Source organism: Coregonus clupeaformis, unplaced genomic scaffold, assembly GCF_020615455.1.
Source record: "Coregonus clupeaformis isolate EN_2021a unplaced genomic scaffold, ASM2061545v1 scaf0124, whole genome shotgun sequence".
Taxonomy (NCBI): domain Eukaryota; kingdom Metazoa; phylum Chordata; class Actinopteri; order Salmoniformes; family Salmonidae; genus Coregonus; species Coregonus clupeaformis.
In genome coordinates, this window is record NW_025533579.1 from 608,693 (window position 1) to 632,791 (window position 24,099).

Consider the following 24,099-nt stretch of genomic DNA (forward strand, 5'->3'; position numbering starts at 1 on the left):
TAAAGTAAAATATATATTGTGGGGGAGAGGAGTGAATGGTGTGCCTAAGGTGTTTTGAGCCGAGTTCGTTGAAGAGACCTTGCTGCGTTTGCTTGTTAGGCTACTGTGGTTCTTTCTGTATTTTTGCAGCTGCAGAAATGGCTGTGTATCCAATAGCACTGTGATAATAGAGTTGTATTCTCACGGGTGGTTGTCATCATCAGTCTATCACTCATACTGCAGTCTCTCAGTAAAGTCAGCACACTGCTGTTGGTGATACTATCACAATGATGGACAGGCTAGTTTCTCCTTCACTCCTTGCCCATTCTCCCTCTGAATGGCACACATACACAATCCATGTCTGAATTGTCTCAAGGCTTGAAAATCCTTCTTTAACCTGTCTCCTCCCCTTCATCTACACTGATTGAAGGGGATTTAACAAGTGACATCAATAAGGGATCATAGCTTTCATCTGGATTCACCTGGTCAGTCTGTCATGGAAAGAGCAGATGTTCTTAATGCTTTGTACACTCAGTGTATATCTGTAATGCACTCTCTCTCTCTCTCATAAACTCCTCTCTCTCTCTCTCTGCAAACTATTCATCACAGCACACATTTTAAAATTATACAAGAAGACATCAAACTGGTGTTTAACAGCTAAGATTAGACTGGGTGCACGTGGACATATATCATTTTCCGCCAGGGAGTTTTCCACACCTCCTCACTCATGTAAAGTCCCATTGATATGATATGTGTGAGGGCAGAGGGCAGAGGGCAGAGGGCAGAGGGCAGAGGGCAGAGGGCAGAGGGCAGAGAGGGGTACTGTAGCTAGTGTAAGCCCCAGTGGGGTGTCGGGGGTAGCGGTTTGGAAGAGGAGCGGGGAGTTGTGGGGTTGAGGGAGGGAGTGGGGGGTCAGAATGACGTAAGAGGTACTCTGGTAATATGTGTGCCCTGCCACCCACTGCCCAATCCTAGAGCGCTTGGTTGGTCATGTGACCGCCGATGAGGTAGGAGTGGGTAACAAGGTGCCATTGAGGGTTGGAATGTCTGACTGTGGAGCTCTCTCTCTCTCTCTGTCTGTATCTGTATCTAGGAGGAGATCCAGCACACACACACAGAGAGAGAGAGAGAGATGAATATAATCCGAGCTGTGTGAATATGTTTGTGTGTGTTGTCAGAATGTATGTCAATTGTAAAGTATTTTTGTCTGTAATGTATTTTTCGTTATGTGTCAGACCCCAGGGAGATTAGCTGTCACCATTGACGTGGGCTAATGGGGATCCTAATAAAATCAGAGTGTTACAGTGTCCATCTCTGCTGCGGCTGCAAATCACCAGTTATTTGAAATATTTCATTTTTTAGTCATTTAGCAGACGCTCTTATCCAGAACAACTTACAGTTTTCTTTCATACTGGCCCCCCGTGGGAATCGAACCCACGACCCTGGCGTTGCAAGCGCCATGCTCTACCAACTGAGCTACACAGGGCCATTTGACTGATCAGGTGTGCTCCATTGCATTCAGGCCAGGAGAAACAGGCCTTCATTCCCATATGGGTTAATATTTTATCCTCCTGTATGGTAATACCTTCTTCCCAGTCTGATGAGTACTGCAAGAGTCTATACACTCACAATACTGTCATTACCAACCTACCAGTTAAATACTGATGCAGAGATATGGCTGGGATGTGGGGAAGGGAACTGTATGCATGCAGATATCAGTTGCACAGCCCCCTGGCTGGGATATGACTGGGATGAATGTGAGCCGTAATGTGGTGTCTGTGGAGTGGAGGTGAATGATAACACGTGTGCATGTATGTGTAGACAGCAGTTAAAACCTGTCTGGGTAGTAGCAGAGGAACAGAGAGAGTTGTGTGCATTAACCCTTTAGGCAGTACTAGGAGCATACAGTGGGGAAAAAAAGTATTTAGTCAGCCACCAATTGTGCAAGTTCTCCCACTTAAAAACATGAGAGAGGCCTGTAATTTTCATCATAGGTACACGTCAACTATGACAGACAAAATGAGAAAAAAAATCCAGAAAATCACATTGTAGGACTTTTAATGAATTTATTTGCAAATTATGGTGGAAAATAAGTATTTGGTCAATAATAAAAGTTTCTCAATACTTTGTTATATACCCTTTGTTGGCAATGACACAGGTCAAACGTTTTCTGTAAGTCTTCACAAGGTTTTCACACACTGTTGCTGGTATTTTGGCCCATTCCTCCATGCAGATCTCCTCTAGAGCAGTGATGTTTTGGGGCTGTCGCTAGGCAACACGGACTTTCAACTTCCTCCAAAGATTTTCTATGGGGTTGAGATCTGGAGACTGGCTAGGCCACTCCAGGACCTTGAAATGCTTCTACGAAGCCACTCCTTCGTTGCCGGGCGGTGTGTTTGGGATCATTGTCATGCTGAAAGACCCAGCCACGTTTCATCTTCAATGCCCTTGCTGATGGAAGGAGGTTTTCACTCAAAATCTCACGATACATGGCCCCATTCATTCTTTCCTTTACACGGATCAGTCGTCCTGGTCCCTTTGCAGAAAAACAGCCCCAAAGCATGATGTTTCCACCCCCATGCTTCACAGTAGGTATGGTGTTCTTTGGATGCAACTCAGCATTCTTTGTCCTCCAAACACGACGAGTTGAGTTTTTACCAAAAAGTTATATTTTGGTTTCATCTGACCATATGACATTCTCCCAATCCTCTTCTGGATCATCCAAATGCACTCTAGCAAACTTCAGACGGGCCTGGACATGTACTGGCTTAAGCAGGGGAACACGTCTGGCACTGCAGGATTTGAGTCCCTGGCGGCGTAGTGTGTTACTGATGGTAGGCTTTGTTACTTTGGTCCCAGCTCTCTGCAGGTCATTCACTAGGTCCCCCCGTGTGGTTCTGGGATTTTTGCTCACCGTTCTTGTGATCATTTTGACCCCACGGGGTGAGATCTTGCGTGGAGCCCCAGATCGAGGGAGATTATCAGTGGTCTTGTATGTCTTCCATTTCCTAATAATTGCTCCCACAGTTGATTTCTTCAAACCAAGCTGCTTACCTATTGCAGATTCAGTCTTCCCCAGCCTGGTGCAGGTCTACAATTTTGTTTCTGGTGTCCTTTGACAGCTCTTTGGCCTTGGCCATAGTGGAGTTTGGAGTGTGACTGTTTGAGGTTGTGGACAGGTGTCTTTTATACTGATAACAAGTTCAAACAGGTGCCATTAATACAGGTAACGAGTGGAGGACAGAGGAGCCTCTTAAAGAAGAAGTTACAGGTCTGTGAGAGCCAGAAATCTTGCTTGTTTGTAGGTGACCAAATACTTATTTTCCACCATAATTTGCAAATAAATTCATTAAAAATCCTACAATGTGATTTTCTGGAATTTCTTTTCTCAATTTGTCTGTCATAGTTGACGTGTACCTATGATGAAAATTACAGGCCTCTCTCATCTTTTTAAGTGGGAGAACTTGCACAATTGGTGGCTGACTAAATACTTTCTTTCCCCACTGTATATCCTTCTTTGTTGAATATTCTAACTGTGTGTGTGTGATTCTGTGCGTGTGTGTGATTCTGTGCGTGTGTGTGATTCTGTGTGGTGTGTGTGCGTGTGTGTGCCTCTGTGCGTGATTATGTGTGTGTGATTCTGTGTGTGTGTGCCTCTGCCTGTGTGAGTGATTCTGTGTGTGCATGGGATTCTGTGTGTGTGTGTGTGTGTGTGTGTGTGCCTCTGCCTGTGTTTGTGCCTCTGCATGTGTGTGTGTGTGTGTGTGTGTGTGTGTGTGTGATTCTATGTGTGTGTGTGTGTGTGATTCTGTGTGTGTGTGTGTGTGTGTGTGTGCCTCTGCCTGTGTGTGTGGTTCTGTGTGTGGGCCTGCCTGTTACTGGTTTAGACAGCTTCATCTTTAAACAGATGCTGTGTTTACCCCTCTTTCCCTGCTCTGGTTGGATTCTCAAACCTCCTTTGGCTGGTTTTGGTTGGATGATTGGACGCTGGGCTAAACATGTTGATGACTGAAGAGGCATGTACAGTTCAGCATGGAACAGAAAGAAAGAGGAGAGAAGAGAGAGAGACCGATTTGGAGACTGCAGTTTGCATGATGTCGTGGCAGAAGTCGTCTAGCCCTCTGTTTTCCTCAATGAGAGATTGGCCTGTCAGCATAGATGTCCCCCAGCTCCTCTCATCCCTCTCTCTCTCTGTGTCTCAGCTGTTGAATCACAGCAACGTTGCATCAGACAAATATGATACCAACCAACTGTCTTTCTCATACCGGTGGTGTGTGTGCTTGCGTGTATGTGTGTGTGTTCTCACGGTGGTTGGTGAAAGCAGACAGTTTACAGCCCTCCTCCCTGGCAGTAGCTCTATCGTCTGTGAGGGCGAGACTCAACAGGCACACAGGGGAAAGTCTCTCACCTGAACACAACTAACTACCACTGCCACACCCCAACCTAGCCTAGCCTGGAGCAGATTACCTGTCTCACACACATACAAACACATACTCACTGGCTCAACATTATAGCACTGTTTTGTATACTCGTACAGTACCTTTGTACAGTGTAAGCCTCAGTATGGTAAACACAGACTTAGGTCTCTATTTTGTTCTGTAATGCACTTTAATGCTAGTAACTCATCATGGTTTCTCTACGTCATTCACCAATTCCACCCATATACAGTATGTATGCTTTTCCAACTGGAGCAAAGTTTAGCCAATAGAAAGAGACCTGTACATATGTGTTATGTGTGTGTGTCTGAGTCTGTATATATGTGTGTGTGTGTGTGTGTGTGTGTGTGTGTGTGTGTGTGTGTGTGTGTCAGGAGAAGTTGATAGCTCAGGGAAAGTGGGAGCAGTTAGTATTGCTATAATTAGGACTTCCTCTTTCCCTGCCTCTGTGTGCGTCTTACATACATGCACACACACACTCCGGTACGCTGCATCAGTATAGCGTTGTGTATACTCACATAGTCTCTGGTGGTGTGTTAAGTGCAGGTATGTAGTGTTAGACTTCACCAGAGCTGTAGATACTATACACCGGTCATGTCTCTGGTCCTCTGGTAAACTGGGAGCAGTGGAAAAACACTGGGTTTATTTTCACAGGAGCCCCCTCTCACTTTCTCACTCTCTCTCTTTCTTTCTCTCAGTCGGTCTCTCTCTTTCCTTTTCTTTCTCTCTCTCTTGCTCTTTTTCTCTATATTCCCCCCCTTTTATCTGGTTATCTTACACCTGAGAACCTGTCTCTATTCTCTGGTGACAGGTATTTAGTTTCAGTGGGGCAAGGAGAGATGGGGTAGTGGAGGTATTAGAGATCCCACACTCCTCGTATCTAAATCGGCCATCTCAGGGTGTGGTGTCAGTGTCGCCTCACTTAGTCCTTTTGTGTGTGTTGGCTGGTCATAGTTAGTGGAAACTTTCTGTGTTGTGCTGCTGGCATAGACATTGCTCCCTTTCAACAGTTCTCTCCTCACATCTCATCTCCTCTCATCTCCTCTCCTCACCTTCCCCCTCCATCTCCTCTCTTCTTCCCTCTCTCCTCTCCATCTTTTTGTCTCTACCCTCTCATGGGATTTCACTGACCTGAAGCCTTGTCACCCTGTTTCTCTGTAAAAGGGTTTCAGGCAGCTCTCTGTCTGGTCTTGCTCCTCATAAATGGCATCATGGAAAACTCACACCGCCTGATCTGCCCTCTGTGGAAAATATGATTTTACCCCATAAAACAGTAACCTTGTCAGGGTTTATAGTGTGTGTGGCCACAGAGCAGTGTTCATGTCAGGTGGTTCCTGCTTCTATCATTCAGAGAGAGGGAAGAGAGGAGGGGGAGTTAAAGGTGAGTTTAGTATGAGAAAGAGAGGTTAACTCTTCCTGCAGAATGTATTGTGTTCTCTCCTGGCAGTCTGATGATGGGAGCTGGTGCTGTGGTGCGGGTGTGTATGTTAGTGTGTTTTTGATTGGTGCCTGCGTGGCCTGTGAATGCCAGGCTGTGGGAGTGGAGAGGAGCAGTGGGGGTCAGAGACAGACAGCCCTCAGTCCTCTACACGTGTGTGTGTGTGTGTGTGTGTGTGTGTGTGTGTGTGTGTGTGTGTGTGTTGACTGCAGTGATTCAAAAATTGTGATTCTAGGAATAGTAATGTGAAAGCTGTATTGACTTTAGTCCTGGTTTATTCAATACTGTTTTAATCAGTATGACAATTAAAAATGATCAGTTCCAAAGTTCAGCCATGTAAAGGGTTAACTGTTCCAGGAAGAGGACCACACAGCAGTATCTGGTGGGGAGGAGCAGTATTAACATCACTTTGCTGAAGTGTAACTAAAGTAGAGAGACCTACAGTATATTGTGTACGGGACCAAACTCTACAGCACTGAAATCCCTATTAAATAGCTATACATTCAGACTATACACTGATTCTCCTACCCTTTGACACCACAAACAGAAAGGACAGAGATATCATCCACAAAAACATACAGGTGAGTAGAAAGATTGACATGGAAAGTTAAGTTGAAGATAAGCTCTACTGTGTATTTCCTTATTTATTTATCCAGATTCTACGGTATGTTACACTTTTCATTCTATGGTTATCTGACTTTTATCAATATTGTATCATCATGTATCAAGATTCGTTAATATCATCAGATAAGACAATGTTGACAACTCTAAAGCTGAATTTATCAAGAGCTGGCTGATTCCAAGAAATGCTTTATGGTTTCACCTCTGGTCTCTGTCTAGATATGTCCACCTCCAGCAGTCTTCTGTCTGAAGAGCCGTTCCTGTGCTCTATCTGTCTGGATGTGTTCACTGAGCCAGTCTCTATTCCATGTGGACACAACTTCTGCAAGGCCTGTATCAGTGGATACTGGGATACCAGTGACCTGTTCCAGTGTCCAATGTGTAAAAAAACATTCGATAAGAGACCAGATCTGTTTGTCAATACTTTCATTTCTGAGATGGTTGCTCAGGTCAGGCAGACAGTTGAAGTGAAAGCTACCAGCAGCCCAGAACAATGCCGTGCTCAACCCCTAGACATCCCCTGTGACTTCTGCACTGGGACGAAGCTCAAGGCCCTGAAGTCCTGTCTGGTGTGTCAGACCTCTTACTGTGAGACTCACCTGGAGCCTCATCAGAGAGTTGCAGCCTTAAAGAGACACAAGCTGATCAACCCTGTGGAGAACCTGGAAGACAGGATGTGTAAGAAGCATGACAGACTCCTGGAGCTGTTCTGTAGGAGGGACCAGATGTGTGTGTGTCAGTTCTGCACTGAGACAGACCACATGACTCATGACACTGTCCCTCTAAAGGAAGAGTATGGAGAGAGGAAGGCTCAGTTGAGGAAGACTGAGGCAGAAGTACAACAGATGATCCTGGAGAGACTGCAGAAGGTTCAGGAGATCAAACACTCAGTAGATCTCAGCAAGAAAGATGCAGAAAGAGAGATATCAGACAGTGTGCAGGTCTTCACTGCTCTGGTGCGCTCCATTGAGAGAAGCCAGGCTGAGCTCATTGAGGTGATTGAGGAGAAGCAGAAAGCAGCAGAGAGGCAGGCTGAAGAGCTCATTAAAGAGCTGGAGCAGGAAATCACTGAGCTAAAGAGGAGAAGCACTGAGCTGGAGCAGCTCTCACACACTGAGGACCACCTCCACCTTCTCCAGAGCTTCCCATCCCTCTGCACCCCTCCACACACCAAGGACTGGTCTAAGATCAGTGTTCAACGTGATCTGTGTATGGGGCCAGTGAGGAGAGCTGTTTCTCAGCTGGAGGAGACACTGAATAAAGAGATGGAGAAGCTGCCTGAAGTCAAACTGAAGAGGATTCAGCAGTATGCAGTGGATGTGACTCTGGACCCTGATACAGCACATCCCTACCTCATCATGTCTGAGGATAGAAAACAAGTGAATCATGGAGACAAACCACAGAATCTCCCTGACAACCCAAAGAGGTTTGATCGTGGTGGGAATGTCCTTGGAAATGAGGGCTTCTCTGCAGGGAGATTTTACTATGAGGTAACAGTTAAGGGGAAGACTAAGTGGGATTTAGGAGTGGCCAGAGAGTCCATCAACAGGAAGGGGAAAATCAAACTGAGTCCTGAGGATGGATACTGGACTTTGTGGCTGAGGAATGAAAATGAGTACAAGGCTCTCACCAGCACTGGTGTCCACCTCTCCCTGAGAAGGAAGACCCAGAAGGTGGAGGTATTTGTGGATTATGAGGAGGGTCAGGTCTCTTTTTATGATGTGGAGACCAGTTCTCATATATACTCTCTCACTGGCTGCACCTTCACAGAGAAACTCTATGCATTCTTCTGTCCCTCTAAAAATGATGGTGGTAAAAACTCTGCCCCTCTAATCATCTCTCCTGTCAATCACACAGACTGATTTTTAATCCGAAAATCTAACTGGCCAGTAAAATTAATACATTTAGAATAGTCATAATCTGTTGTCATAGATCACAAAGAATATTTTAGACGCACAAATATCATACGCCCAAGGCATGCTAACCTCTGACCATTACAATAACAGGTGAGGTTAGCATTATTTTTTTTTGGGGGGGGTACGATATTTGTGCTTCTAACTTTCTCGCTCATCATTATTCACAATTCATTCAGGATTATCCGTAATAATGGTAGCATCCACATTAATGTAGAAGTGTTTAGAAACATATTATATTCTTATTTATTTATGTGACTCCAAAATGACACAATACATTATTTACCATTCATTTCTATTGGGCACAAAATAATCTGAAACGCAACCAAAATAAACAGTAAATGCATCCAACAAATGTGTGAGTCACAATCTTGATGTAGTCATTGCGTGCTATGGATATGGGACCAAATAGTTAACTTTTTACTACTTTAATATACATATACAGTTGAAGTCGGAAGTTTACATACAGTTAGGTTGGAGTCATTAAAACTCGTTTTTCAACCACTCCACAAATTTCTTGTTAACAAACTATAGTTTTGGCAAGTCATTTTTCCAACAATTGTTTACAGACAGATTATTTCACTTATAATTCACTGTATCACAATTCCAGTGGGTCAGAGGTTTACATACACTAAGTTGACTGTGCCTTTAAACAGCTTGGAAAATTCCAGAAAATTATGTCATGGCTTTAGAAGCTTCTGATAGGCTAACTGACATCATTTGAGTCAATTGGAGGTGTATCTGTGGATGTATTTCAAGGCCTACCTTCAAACTCAGTGCCTCTTTGCAAGACCTCAGAAAAAAAAATGGTAGACCTCCACAAGTCTGGTTCATCCTTGGGAGCAATTTCCAAACGCCTGAAGGTACCACATTCATCTGTATAAACAATAGTACGCAAGTATAAACACAATGGGACCACGCAGCCGTCATACCGCTCAGGAAGGAGACGCGTTCTGTCTCCTAGAGATGAACGTACTTTGGTGCGAAAAGTGCAAATCAATCCCAGAACAACAGCAAAGGACCTTGTGAAGATGCTGGAGGAAACAGGTACAAAGGTATCTATATCCAATAAATAAAGTAAAATGAGTCCTATATCGACATAACCTGAAAGGCCGCTCATCAAGGAAGAAGCCACTGCTCCAAAACCGCCATAAAAAAGCCAGACTACGGTTTGCAACTGCACATGGGGACAAAGATCATACTTTTTGGAGAAATGTCCTCTGGTCTGATGAAACAAAAATAGAACTCTTTGGCCATAATGACCATCGTTATGTTTGGAGGAAAAAGGGGGTTGCTTGCTAGCCGAAGAACACCATCCCAACCGTGAAGCACGGGGGTGGCAGCATCATGCTGTGGGGGTGGTTTGCTGCAAGAGGGACTGGTGCACTTCACAAAATAGATGGCATCATGAGGAAGGAAAATTATGTGGATATATAGAAGCAACATCTCAAGACATCAGTCAGAAAGTTAAAGCTTGGTCACAAATGGGTCTTCCAAATAGACAATGACCCCAAGCATACTTCCAAAGTCGTGGCAAAATGGCTTAAGGACAACAAAGTCAAGGTATTGGAGTGGCCATCACAAAGCCCTGACCTCAATCCTATAGAAAATGTGCGGGCAGAACTAAAAAAGCGTGTGCGAACAAGGAGGCCTACAAACCTGACTCAGTTACACCAGCTCTGTCAGGAGGTATGGGACAAAATTCACCCAACTTATTGTGGGAAGCTTGTGGAAGGCTACCTGAAACATTTGACCGAAGTTAAACAATTTAAAGGCAATGCTACCAAATACTAATTGAGTGTATGTAAACTTCTGACCCACTGGGAATGTGATGAAAGAAATAAAAGCTGAAATAAATCATTCTGTCTACTATTATTCTGACATTTCACATTCTTAAAATAAAGTGGTGATCCTAACTGACCTAAGACAGGGAATTTGTACTAGGAATAAATGTCAGGAATTGTGAAAAACTGAGTTTAAATGTATTTGGCTAAGGTGTATGTAAACTTACGACTTCAGCTGTAAGTGGTCCCTTACAATGGGGGGACTATGTATAGAAAGTGTTGTAAATCTTTTATATAATAATTGTTTTATTTAATCCCTGTTTTCTCCCCAATTTCGTGATATCCAATTGGTAGCTTGGAAATCACTTGGAAATCACTTGGGGGTGCAAATGAAACCACCCGTGGGCCAAATTCGGCCACTTGGGGGACCCTGATGTAGCGGATCTAGTTTCAGGCGTTTATTTTACGCCTGCTACGTTAGGTTAGTGTGTGTGTCTGTGTGCGCAAGTATGTCAGTCACACACTATTGGCCCCGCTCTGCTGGTCCGTGGTTCTTGGCTGCGTCTTGCATGAGGCCCCATGTTAATTTAAAAAGACGCTGGATCCCATTCTCTCCCTATGTTCCTGCCAGGAGCACCTCTGCGTTACACAGCGTGCGAGGGATTATTCCTTCCTGGGAATCCTGCAAATGAATCTTAATCACAGTGGAAACAGGCTAGTGGAGGGACAGATCCAGAGATGGGAATTCAGGAAGTTGCTCTGATTGGGTTGTGGTGGTGTCATTCAGTGAAACAGAGGTTCTGTTGTCTTGCCTTAAATAGCTATTGTATTTCATCACAACTGTGTGTTGTGTGTGTCTGTTTTCTGTATGTAAGCCTGTGTTTTGGCGGTAACAGCAGCACTGGTCTGAGCACCCAGACCTCTACTAGTCTATTAGTCTGTGTGGTGGACATTGTTTTAAGCCCAAATGGACTACAGATACTGACAGTAAATGCAATGAGAGAGAGTGTGTGTGTCAGCCAGCCAAGCAGTTACCCTGTCAGCTGTGGTGCTTCTATTCTGGGGCATGGGCACAAAATGGCTGCCGTTACTCACAGGATGTAAATGACATCTGCCTTGAGACTGGAGGACCAGCGGGGTCCAATGGACCGGGGGGAGATGCAGACTGCATTCAGTGACACACACACACTCTTGAAATGCAGGTCTGTGGTTGTAGACAGTGGTGCGGGAGCAGTTTTTTGTAAATGACATCATCATTTCCTCAAAGTTTGTACCGACAGATGTAGCCAATTGATTAGCCTGTCATTATAGAATATGCATAAAATGCATCCTCCAATTGCAACGTCTGCCTATGCGCACTCATATTTCCTCAAGAAAATGTTCAATTTTTAATACCCTCAAACATCAAATTAGGAATAGGCTACCCAAAGTCAAAATAGGCCACCACCATTGTCAATCGCGAATTATAATTCTTCACGTTTTACCGGTGAAACGTCCAAACTGCATCTCCATGCCAATCATTTGATTGATCTCAATCAGTTTCATGGGAATATGCATTTAGATGTTCTTGAATTACTGTTTAATGAGTGAATTAGAACAGATGGTGTTAACAAACTATTAGCCTTTCTTGCATTTTGTTTCAATAAAGCATATATCCTGCCTAGTGGTGACCTCTGAGTTTTGGCGCATGACATTGTCTTTTTTGACTATTCAGCTTCAGCTTACCATCCTAAAATCTCATTAGAAATTAGGTGTTTTTGGTGTAACAGTAACGTTATAGGCTTACTATGCTATGATAGTATTGTATTCGTTTTTGTTATATAAAATGCGAATTAATCATTGTGATCTTGCGAGACATTCATTCAGCTTTGATTTAACTTTGATCACCATTGTGAGAAGTGATCATCTTATATTTATTATAATAATATATAATCATTATAATAATAATAATAAGTGATGAGTAGGACTATTAGGCTTAGGCAACAGATCTTGATGAGATGGCATTTTAAAGGAAATTTACACTCAAACTATCTTTTGATATTTGTTTCATTAGCTATTGTTGACATAGTCCCAAAATGGTTTGCTTGTCAGCAATCAAGTTTTCAAGATATGTAACTTTGAGAATGAAATCATCCCCGTATGATGCATTTTGCATCATATGATGCACAACGCAGCATCATACTGTATGATGCAAAATGCGTCATACAGGAATGATTTCTGTATTTTGAAAGTTACATATCTTGACAACTTGATTGCTGACGAGCAAAACATGTTGGAACTGTCAACAATGGACTAATGAAATAAATATCAAAAGATCTGGCAGTGATGTTAAAGAAGTTGAACCAACTTGTGGTGCTGGAGGTTAGCTGAAGGATAGCTGAATGATAGCTCTGCCATTCGGCCAGTTCAGGAACAAACAATAACTTGCAGTAGGCCTTTAGCATAGTAGGCCTACGACTACGTGGTATGCTATTTCCCACCCTGACATAGGCTTACCTTATTATTATTTTATTTTATTATTGGCCGAAGTTGTCAAGCCTCCGATTGGGCCTCAGCGGTGCACACACATAGCCTATAGTTCTTCATCCTTCTCACCACCGCCAGAGAGAAGACATGGAAGAAACCACCATTTACCTCTAGGCTGTTATACATATTTATTTGGTTTGACATTCTATTGTTTTTCATTAAATATTAGTCGTAATTAAATATAATCTATTTAGAATTGATCAGAATACATTTTACAGAAATAGTTTTACCTGTTGCATGTATTGTCCAATTGAAAAGAGTGAGGGAGCGTAGCTCCTCCGCAGTCCGCAGCACTACATCCTGGTTGTAGAGCAGTGTGGAGAGGCGGAGAGCAACACACACACACACATACACACACACACACACACACACACACACACACACACACACACACACACACACACACACACAGAGAGAGAGAGCAAAATCTAACAAATGTACAGCTTGTATCATGCTGACGTGTTTATCCCTGAACAAAGCAGTTGCTTTAGTTGCTTCCAAATGCAATTTAGGAGAAGAGCATGAGAAAATTTCAAATGGAATTCAGACAAAGCCTTTGCCAGCTGTGCAGTTCCTCGGCTGGGTGGGAAAATAAATAGTTTTCTATTTTCTGCTCTTTTCACCCTTGGCAATGTTGCAAAACCAGATTGTTTTATTATTGTGTGAGATTAAATATAATAGTCTCAAGGGGCTTCTTAGCTGTGGATTATGAGAGAATAGGTGAATGAGCACACACACACACACACACACACACACACACACACACACACACACACACACACACACACACACACACACACACACACACACACACACACACACACACACTGACTGAATGCGTTGTAGTAGGATGCTAGTTATTGATTTGATGTCAGTCAGCTCATTCAGGGATGTATTGACCCATACAGTAGGCCTACACTTCCATCCAGACACGTGACTGATCCAGGGCCTGGTCAATAACATGGTCCTGTATGTTATGTAACAAACTTCTCTATCTCGTAATGGACTAGGGCCTGTAAGGGCAAGGGTTGGCTGTGTGTTTGTGTGTCCGTGCACCCGTCCATCCGTGTGTGTTAAATCATTGCTTAACAATGCACTAGAGGAAGGGGAACGCTGGGTTTTGGTTTGGTGTAGGACTATCATTACGACAGGGGTACTATATACACTGCTCAAAAAAATTAAGGGAACACTAAAAGAACACATCCTAGATCTGAATGAATGAAATAATCTTATTAAATACTTTTTTCTTTACATAGTTGAATGTGCTGACAACAAAATCACACAAAAATTATCAATGGAAATCAAATTTATGCTGCTCCCTCTCCTCTCTCTGCTCCCTCTGCTCCCTCTGCTCCCTCTCCTCCCTCTCCTCTCTCTGCTCCCTCTCCTCCCTCTGCTCTCTCTCCTCCCTCTCCTCCCTCTCCTCCCTCTGCTCCCTCTCCTCCCTCTGCTCCCTCTCCTCTCTCTGCTCCCTCTCCTCCCTCTGCTCCCTCTGCTCCCTCTGCTCCCTCTGCTCCCTCTCCTCTCTCTGCTCCCTCTCCTCCCTCTGCTCCCTCTGCTCCCTCTCCTCCCTCTGCTCCCTCTCCTCCCTCTCCTCCCTCTGCTCCCTCTGCTCCCTCTCCTCCCTCTCCTCTCTCTGCTCCCTCTCCTCCCTCTGCTCCCTCTCCTCCCTCTCCTCTCTCTGCTCCCTCTGCTCCCTCTCCTCTCCCTCTGCTCCCTCTTCTCCCTCTGCTCCCTCTGCTCCCCTCCCTCTGCTCCCTCTCCTCCCTCTGCTACCTCTCCTCCCTCTCCTCCCTCTCCTCTAGTACTTCACCTGTGCCTATAAAGAGTTAGTGTCGTTAGTGTTTGTGACCATCAGCAGAACTGCAATGGGCTATTTATTTTAGCTGCGCTGTGCAGAAGAGGAGCCATTGCATATTTCAACATCATAACCATAACAAACCTCAATAAGACTATTAAGCCGTGACAGAAATTAAATGAAACATGAAAACGCAGATATGAATACCTCCTTATTACTCACACATTTCACCAACAAAAGTGCAGTTACAGGAGAGAACACCTTTTGTGAATACAAAAACACACAGTCCCTGGGCTCATAACCGAAAGCTAGTTTGATGTGTGGAAATGTGACAGGCTTAACTTGATATTAGTATATTCATATATCTGGGAATAAATGGACTTATGGAGTCAGGGAGGGACATACTGATTTTAGCTGCATACACACAAATGTTGCTGCATACACACACAGTATACATGCACACACACACTAATGTGGTTCGAGGTTTTTGTGTCAATTGTACTACTCTGAGAACTATGAACACTATCAGTCGTGCTGGCGTTTTGATTGACAGCTCGCCCTGAGGGACTGGAACAAGAGATGGAGACTACAGACATCACACACACAATCTCAATGGATGATAACTTTATTGTAGTTACAGAGGAAGTGCTGATCTGATACAGTGGTTTGAGAAACCCCTTGACTACAGAGAGGAAGAGACAGTCAAAGAGAAATGGCTCATCCAGATACATAGGAGTACTCTTTCTAACAGAGGCAGGAGAGGAGAGCAGTGCTCATGTACTTACCGGTATGCAGACTGAATGTCTGCAGTGTTACTCTACAGTATGTTGCTGTAGGCTGAGGCTCAGAGACAGACTTGGATAGTGTCTGTTCTCCCATAGGAACAGCATGGCAAAATCACTTTTATTTATTTTTATTTTTTATTTCACCTTTATTTAACCAGGTAAGCCAGTTGAGAACAAGTTCTCATTTACAACTGCGACCTGGCCAAGATAAAGCAAAGCAGTGCGATAAAAACAACAACACAGAGTTACATATGGGGTAAAACAAAACATAAAGTCAAAAATACAACAGAAAATATATATACAGTGTGTGCAAATGTAGCAAGTTATGGAGGTAAGGCAATAAATAGGCTATAGTGCAAAATAATGACAATTAGTATTGACACTGGAATGATAGATGTGCAAGAGATGATGTGCAAATAGAGATACTGGGGTGCAAATGAGCAAAATAAATAACAATATAGGGATGAGGTAGTTGGGCGGGCTAATTTCAGATGGGCTGTGTACAGGTGCAGTGATCGGTAAGGTGCTCTGACAACTGATGCTTAAAGTTAGTGAGGGAGATAAGTGTCTCCAGCTTCAGAGATTTTTGCAATTTGTTCCAGTCATTGGCAGCAGAGAACTGGAAGGAATGGCGGCCAAAGAAGGTGTTGGCTTTGGGGATGACCAGTGAGATATACCTGCTGGAGCGCATACTACGGGTGGGTGTTGCTATGGTGACCAATGAGATAAGATAAGGCGGGGATTTGCCTAGAAGTGATTTATAGATGGCCTGGAGCCAGTGGGTTTGGCGACGAATATGTAGTGAGGACCAGCCAACAAGAGCGTACAGGTCACAGTGGTGGGTAGTATATGGGGCTTTGGAGACAAAACTTAGGGCCTGTGAGCTCTGACCTCCATCACTGTAGGCTGTCTATGGAGAGACATATCTCTATCTCTTAACCTCCTCCTCCTCCCATCATTACCACCACATAAGAGCTTCCCTCGCTCCTCAGATAGGAGAGGAGATAAAACGACAGGAAGTTAATTATCCGACGGGCAGGGAAAAACATGACAAGATTTCCTCTCTCTCTCTCCTCTCTATCTCTCACTCTGTTAATTACAGTGCTTGTTCTCCGCCGAGAGAGATGTTCCTTCGCTCCATGAAGCTCTGCTCAGTGTGATCTAGGGCCTTTATAGCCCTGCGAGGAGTAAAAGTGAAAATTCCACTTAACAAAGAGCTGGTATTCACAGTGCCTCTCTCTCTCCCAGTCAGTGTTGATGTGATGTGGCATGACAATGGAGTAGTGGAGATATGATAAAGAAAAAGAGGGGGAGAAAAAAGATGATGAGGAGGAGGGTGTCACTTTTTTCCATCAGACTCATTCATCATCAAGCATCACTCGTTTGTTCAGTCACTCGTTCTGGTTAACATGTCGAGAGATAGAGGGGGATATGGTAGAGCGAGACAAAAGAGAGATGACATCGAGACAGATATAGTAGAAAGACGGGGAGCTTAGCATGCCTTGTTAAACTAGCTCAGTCCTGTCTCTCTGCTGTGTATGTGTGAAGCTCAGTCCTCTCTCTGCTGTGGATGACTGTAGCTCAGTCCTGTCTCTCTGCTGTGGATGGATGTAGCTCAGTCCTGTCTCTCTGCTGTATATGGCTGTAGCTCAGTCCTGTCTCTCTGCTGTATATGTGTGAAGCTCAGTCCTCTCTCTGCTGTGGATGGCTGTAGCTCAGTCCTGTCTCTCTGCTGTGTATGTGTGAAGCTCAGTCCTGTCTCTCTGCTGTATATGGCTGTAGCTCAGTCCTGTCTCTCTGCTGTATATGTGTGAAGCTCAGTCCTGTCTCTCTGCTGTATATGTGTGAAGCTCAGTCCTGTCTCTCTGCTGTATATGGCTGTAGCTCAGTCCTGTCTCTCTGCTGTATATGTGTGAAGCTCAGTCCTGTCTCTCTGCTGTATATGTGTGAAGCTCAGTCCTGTCTCTCTGCTGTACAGTGGGGAAAACAGTATTTAGTCAGCCACCAATTGTGCAAGTTCTCCCACTTAAAAAGATGAGAGAGGCCTGTAATTTTAATCATAGGTACACGTCAACTATGACAGACAAATTGAGGAAAAAAAATCCAGAAAATCACATTGTAGGATTTTTAATGAATTTATTTGCAAATTATGGTGGAAAATAAGTATTTGGTCACCTACAAACAAGCAAGATTTCTGGCTCTCACAGACCTGTAACTTCTTCTTTAAGAGGCTCCTCTGTCCTCCACTCGTTACCTGTATTAATGGCACCTGTTTGAACTTGTTATCAGTATAAAAGACACCTGTCCACAACCTCAAACAGTCACACTCCAAACTCCACTATGGCCAAGACCAAAGAGCTGTCAAAGGACACCAGAAACAAAATTGTAGACCTGCACCAGGCTGGGAAGACTGAATCTGCAATAGGTAAGCAGCTTGGTTTGAAGAAATCAACTGTGGGAGCAATTATTAGGAAATGGAAGACATACAAGACCACTGATAATCTCCCTCGATCTGGGGCTCCACGCAAGATCTCACCCCGTGGGGTCAAAATGATCACAAGAACGGTGAGCAAAAATCCCAGAACCACACGGGGGGACCTAGTGAATGACCTGCAGAGAGCTGGGACCAAAGTAACAAAGCCTACCATCAGTAACACACTACGCCGCCAGGGACTCAAATCCTGCAGTGCCAGACGTGTCCAGGCCTGTCTGAAGTTTGCTAGAGTGCATTTGGATGATCCAGAAGAGGATTGGGAGAATGTCATATGGTCAGATGAAACCAAAATAGAACTTTTTGGTAAAAACTCAACTCGTCGTGTTTGGAGGACAAAGAATGCTGAGTTGCATCCAAAGAACACCATACCTACTGTGAAGCATGGGGATGGAAACATCATGATTTTGGGCTGTTTTTCTGCAAAGGGACCAGGACGACTGATCCGTGTAAAGGAATTAATGAATGGGGCCATGTATCGTGTGATTTTGAGTGAAAACCTCCTTCCATCAGCAAGGGCATTGAAGATGAAACGTGGCTGGGTCTTTCAGCATGACAATGATCCCAAACACACCGCCCGGGCAACGAAGGAGTGGCTTCGTAAGAAGCATTTCAAGGTCCTGGAGTTGCCTAGCCAGTCTCCAGATCTCAACCCCATAGAAAATCTTTGGAGGGAGTTGAAAGTCTGTGTTGCCCAGCGACAGCCTCAAAACGTCACTGCTCTAGAGGAGATCTGCATGGAGGAATGGGCCAAAATACCAGCAACAGTGTGTGAAAACCTTGTGAAGACTTACAGAAAACGTTTGACCTGTGTCATTGCCAACAAAGGGTATATAACAAAGTATTGAGAAACTTTTGTTATTGACCAAATACTTATTTTCCACCATAATTTGCAAATAAATTCATAAAAAATCCTACAATGTGATTTTCTGGATTTTTTTTCTAATTTTGTCTGTCATAGTTGACGTGTACCTATGATGAAAATTACAGGCCTCTCTCATCTTTTTAAGTGGGAGAACTTGCACAATTGGTGGCTGACTATATACTTTTTTCCCCCACTGTATATGGCTGTAGCTCAGTCTTATTCCAAGGTTCCTGAATATGAAGGAACTCCACCACAGCCTTCCAACTACTCTACTATAGAATGTAAACACACAGTACAGTACCTGTCCATACCTGTGTTTAGGACAGGAACTTAGATAAAGACTTAGGCTGCGTCAGAAATAGCACCCTATTTCCTATAGTGCACTACGTTTGGGCCCAGGGCCTGGTAGTGCACTAAATAGGGATAATGATGCAATTTTCAGATGCACAATATACTTCACCCATGGGACCATAACAGCAGTAGTAGTAATATCTAGAGTTGATGTTTCAGTGACCCATGACCATCAGTCTCTGATGACCTCTTAAAGGTAATGGGCTTTACTTAAAGGGTAATGGACTGTGACGTGAAGCGTAACTATCATAACCCCACCGCGTCTTCTCTTTGAGCTTTTTGTTTGGTCATGCTTTCCCATCGCTGTGCTATGCTCCACATTATCTCTTCAATGGCTAATTGATCTTAACTGGCAGAACCTGTCGCACAGTTATATTTAGGTGTACAAAGCATGATTTCTTCACGTTTACTCAGATGCCATATACTGTATATACATGTCACTTGATAAATGGTTAAGGGAGGGGTTCAAATACTAACACAATGCTTTTAGTTTGGTTAAGTGCTGAGAGCATGGAGGTGGTCCCAGACATGAGTTATTTTAGCCCCTCAAAGGCCTAGCCCTAGTCTCTACTCTCTGGTATGGCATACAGCTGTGGCACTGACTGTCGTTGTGTGTGTGTGTGCGTGTGCACGTGCACGTGCTTGTGTCTGAGAATGTGCAGCTACACAGGGCACAGTCTGATCGATTTAGAGTCCCCAGGGAAACAAGGGAATTCCCTGAAAGGGTTATTCAGGGTACAGAGCAAAAATAATCACCAGCTCTAAGAAAACATTCCTGCTCTTTAGATCAAGAACAGACCTCCCTCCCTCCCTCCCTCCCTCCCACCCTTCTTCCCCCATCCTTCTTTCTTCACACTGAAATGCTAATGTATGGGTCAAGTGAGCTACTGTTGAATGAAATGGGAACTATGCATATTGTATTAGTTAGCTCCCCATAGATCATCATTTGTATTCCAGAAGATGAATCTATGTCCTTTTTTCTTCTCTCTCTCTCTCTCTCTGTATCTGTATCGCTCTCTCTATCTCCCCCAGTCGGAGTTCTCCAGTGCGGCCATCCTCCACCAGGCGAGGAGAGACCAGGTAGCAGAGTCATGTCGGGCCCACAGTGCATCCAGCCGCAAGCGCCGGGTCCTGACCCCTGGTGACCTCAAACACCTGGTGGTGGATGAGGAGCATGAGCTCATCTACTGCTATGTCCCCAAGGTGGCCTGCACCAACTGGAAACGTGTCATGATGGTCCTCACCGGACGCGGCAAGTACAGGTCAGTAGCATAGGAAACTAATATTACGATTTCAGATACTGTACCAATAAACATTTTCCGATAGGGACACAATGAATAAATGATTAAAGATGTAAAAAGAAAAGCTGAATAGTAGATTATGTCGTTTTATTGATAATAATACTACTACTACTGATACGACTACGCTGTCACAAAACATTAAGAACATCTTCATAATATTGAGTTGCATCTCCCCCTTTTGCCCTCAGAACTGCCTCAATTCTTTGGGGCATGGACTCTACAAGGTGTCGAAAGCGGTCCACAGGGATGCTGGCCCATGTTGACTCCAATGCTTCCCACAGTTGTGTCAAGTTGGCTGGATGTCCTTTGGGTGGTGGACCATTCTTGATACACACGGAAAACTGTTGAGCGTGAAAAACCCAGCAGCGTTGCAGTTCTTGACACAAACCAGTGCGCCTGGCACCTACTACCATACCCCATTCAAAGGCACTTAAATATTTTGTCTTGCCCATTCACCCTCTGAATGGCACACATACACAATCCATGTCTCAATTGTCTCAAGGCTTAGAAATCCTTCTTTAACAAGTGACATCAATAAGGGATCATAGCTTTCACCTGGATTCACCTGGTCAGTCTAGGTCATGGAAAGAGCAAGTGTTCTTAATGTTTTGTAGACTCAGTGTTTATAACTGCTGTTACTATTACTACAACTCCTACTACTACAATTGAGATACTTTTCATTGTTTGTGTTGTCGTTATTCTGTTCCTCATGGTCTTTATTTCTGTCCACCTCAGTGACCCTATGGAGATCCCTTCTAACGAGGCCCACGTCCCGTCCAACCTGAAATATCTCAACCAGTACAGCATTGCTGAGATCAACCACCGCCTCAAGAGCTACCTCAAGTTCCTGTTCGTCCGGGAGCCCTTCGAGAGGCTCGTCTCCGCTTACCGCAACAAGTTCACCCTCAAGTACAACTCCTCCTTCCACCGCCGCTTCGGCACCAAGATCGTCCGCCGCTACCGCAAGAACGCCACGCAGGAGGCGCTGCTCAACGGCGCCGACGTCAAGTTCCGGGAGTTCGCCGAGTATCTTGTCGACCCTGCCACACAACGTGACGGCCCGCTAAACGAGCACTGGCAGACGGTGTACCAGCTGTGCCACCCCTGTCACATCCACTATGACCTGGTGGGCAAGTACGAAACCCTGGAGGATGACGCCAACTATGTTCTGCGGCTGGCGGGGATGGGTGAGTCGATGCACTTCCCGACCTTCGCCAAGTCCACCCGCACCACCGACAGCATGACGGCCCAGTTCTTCAGCAACATCAGCTCCCAGCAGCACGCCCAGCTCTACCAGCTGTATAAACTGGACTTCCTCATGTTCAACTACTCCACGCCAAGCTATCTGCGACTGGACTAACGACTAGAGGACCAGTACATGACTAGCCAGCTGGGGCTCTGGGCACGATCCACTTTTAATAAGAGAAGAAAAAAAGAAAAGGAGAATGGATATTTTTGCGAAAACTTTATTAAAAAACTGTCATCGCTATTTCTGGGGGGTGAACAGGAAGGGCTGAGGTGAATGGGAGGGACAGAGATTGAGGAAAGGAGCTGGATCCAATTTAATGTGAAAGATACTTGGTATTCCAATCAGCATTGTTCTGAAGGAGGAAGTGGAGATCCTACAGCATCAGAATGCAGGGTTCGGTTGGAGCTGATGTCAGAGGTTTTCTAAGAGGGGAAATCGAGGAGAGTAGCAGGACTCTTGGAGAGTGGTCGATGTGTGTTCTGTATGTAAATGAGGTGGGACTCTTGACCAATTAGGCTGCTTTGGATTCTGCACAGCAAACGGTGGCCTCGCATGCACGCAACCTGGCCCCAAAGCATCATGGGAGCTGAGCTTATTTTATAATGAACAATAATGAAACTCCGTTAAATTGTAAAACACATCCATGTCCTTCAGTTGGCTGTATCCTAGATGTGTTTGATAGCACCCACCAACCCTCTCTTTCATAGCACCCACCAACCCTCTCTTTCATAGCACCCACCAAATATACATTTGATAAGTAAACTGGCTCTTGGCTCCCCCTCAAGCCCTCCTCATGATAGCTGGCTATTGACTTTGTTCTAAAGACCTCTAGAACCATCAGGCGTAAGCAGAGGAGCTACAATTTACAGCCAACTGCTCTAAAGTAGTAGCTATGGTGTCAAGATCTCATCATCATAGGTGAAAAGAACTCCTGAATCCTGAGGTTTGCCAGGTGAGGCCTCAGACTCCTACAGCAGGGTCTGAAACGGCGGCCATTTTAGAAAGACGCTGAGCACCCTCAAGGCTTTGAGCCACAGGAAGTGGTCAGAAGGAGACAGGAAGTGCCCATGTGAATGGGTGTACCGGATGTGATTGACAGGTGTTAGGTGCCTCCCACTGACCCAGAGAGGAACTGAAGAAGAGATGGCCTGTGTGAAACGGTTTAAGGGACAGGATCTCATAACCCCGCCCACGCCACGCCCCTAAACCAGGGAGGGACCCAGCGTACACGCTTCCCCCACCCCCCCCCGCTTCGACGACCAAACATGTCTTTTAGTAAATTATGTTTTTTTTTTTATCTCTTGGTTTTATTGTCTTATGAAAACATTGCTGCGAGCAGCAATAAAACATATTATTTAAATTACTTTTACTGTCGCGGGGGGAGGGAGATAAAAAAAAAAATCTTGGCAGATGAACGTTTTAGTAGATTTTGTAAAGATAAAATTGTTTTTATTAGTTTTGTTTTTGATCCTGAGTTGCCTCCGGTACACTGTTAATGATAACATTTTCATTTTCTTCCTTTTTCCGAAGGGCGTACAATACAATATAGTTAAGTCCATGGCTTTGGTTTCTCTGTGCGTGAGAGCTGGGATATCCCATGGGATTTAGAGTTATTCCCTCTCTCCCCCTTAGTCAACTGAGTCTGGTGCCAAAGGGTTGGAACACTGCCAATGACAGAGAGGGACAGAGTCAACTCAACTCTTATCAGTACTTTTCCATACATCCAATAATATACAAAACATTTACAATCATGTGATTGAAAACATAAACTATAGCATGAGAAAAGTATTCTACAAACATATCTACGTCTACAGTGCAGACTACTGCTCAGTATCAGAAACAAGTAGTGGTTGCTTTGATAATGATCGATAATAGAACCGTCTACCTTTGTCTGGCGGTGAAAGTCAGGTCTGTGTCCGCCCTCCTCAGGTGAAAGTGCAGTGTCTAATCATTACTCTGTGTAGTCTATGGGATCACAGAGAGTTGTATACACAGTGCAGGAGTGGGCAACGGAGAGAAGACAACTTAATTAGCCAAGCTGGGAGGAAGGGAGGGAGGGAGGGAGGGAGGGAGGGAGGGAGGGAGAGTCCTCTTTATTCTTTACACTCCTTTGTCATTCTTCTTCCATTCAGACTTCAAAGAGAGAGGGACGTTTATTGGGAAAGTTGTGTATTTTTATATTGCTAGGTCTGAGCAGAAGTAACTGCAGCACAGAAGAAATGATTCACTTCTATATTCATTTGTCCCTCAGACTGTTAGTTTAGACAGGCGTGGTGACTGTAATAACAAGCTCACCTCATTCTGTCATAACTTCTAAAATATTGGTGGCAGTTGTGTATGTATATTTGCGTGTGTGTGTATGGCGTTATAATGAGCAACTGGTTTGGAGGAACAAGGCCCTCCACATCTGGCTCTGATAAAGAGGAAGGCTACTGGTTTGGCCTACATCTCCGACCCTATCCACTTACAGAAACAATGGGAGCATTCTGAGCTCTCCCTCCTCCTGAGACACACACACACACACACACACACACACACACACACACACACACACACACACAC

The 24,099-nt window shown here is 44.5% G+C and overlaps 2 protein-coding genes across 3 annotated transcripts in view; both read left to right on the plus strand.

Annotated features, from left to right (window-relative positions):
* Positions 1 to 23,577, plus strand: part of LOC121547799 (carbohydrate sulfotransferase 11-like) — a 61,992-nt gene extending 38,415 nt beyond the window's left edge. For both annotated transcript variants that reach the window (XM_045213560.1, XM_045213559.1), the window contains exons 3-4: positions 20,020 to 20,249; positions 21,024 to 23,577. In XM_045213560.1, coding sequence (XP_045069495.1) covers positions 20,020 to 20,249; positions 21,024 to 21,648 — 855 coding nt within the window. In that variant the 3' untranslated portion in view covers positions 21,649 to 23,577. The remainder of the gene's footprint in view (positions 1 to 20,019; positions 20,250 to 21,023) is intronic.
* On the plus strand, positions 6,696 to 8,336 carry LOC121548494 (E3 ubiquitin-protein ligase TRIM21-like). Its single transcript, XM_045213558.1, has one exon. The coding sequence runs from the start codon at positions 6,696 to 6,698 to the stop codon at positions 8,334 to 8,336; it is 1,641 nt and encodes a 546-aa protein (XP_045069493.1).
* Positions 23,578 to 24,099: the final 522 nt, after the last annotated feature.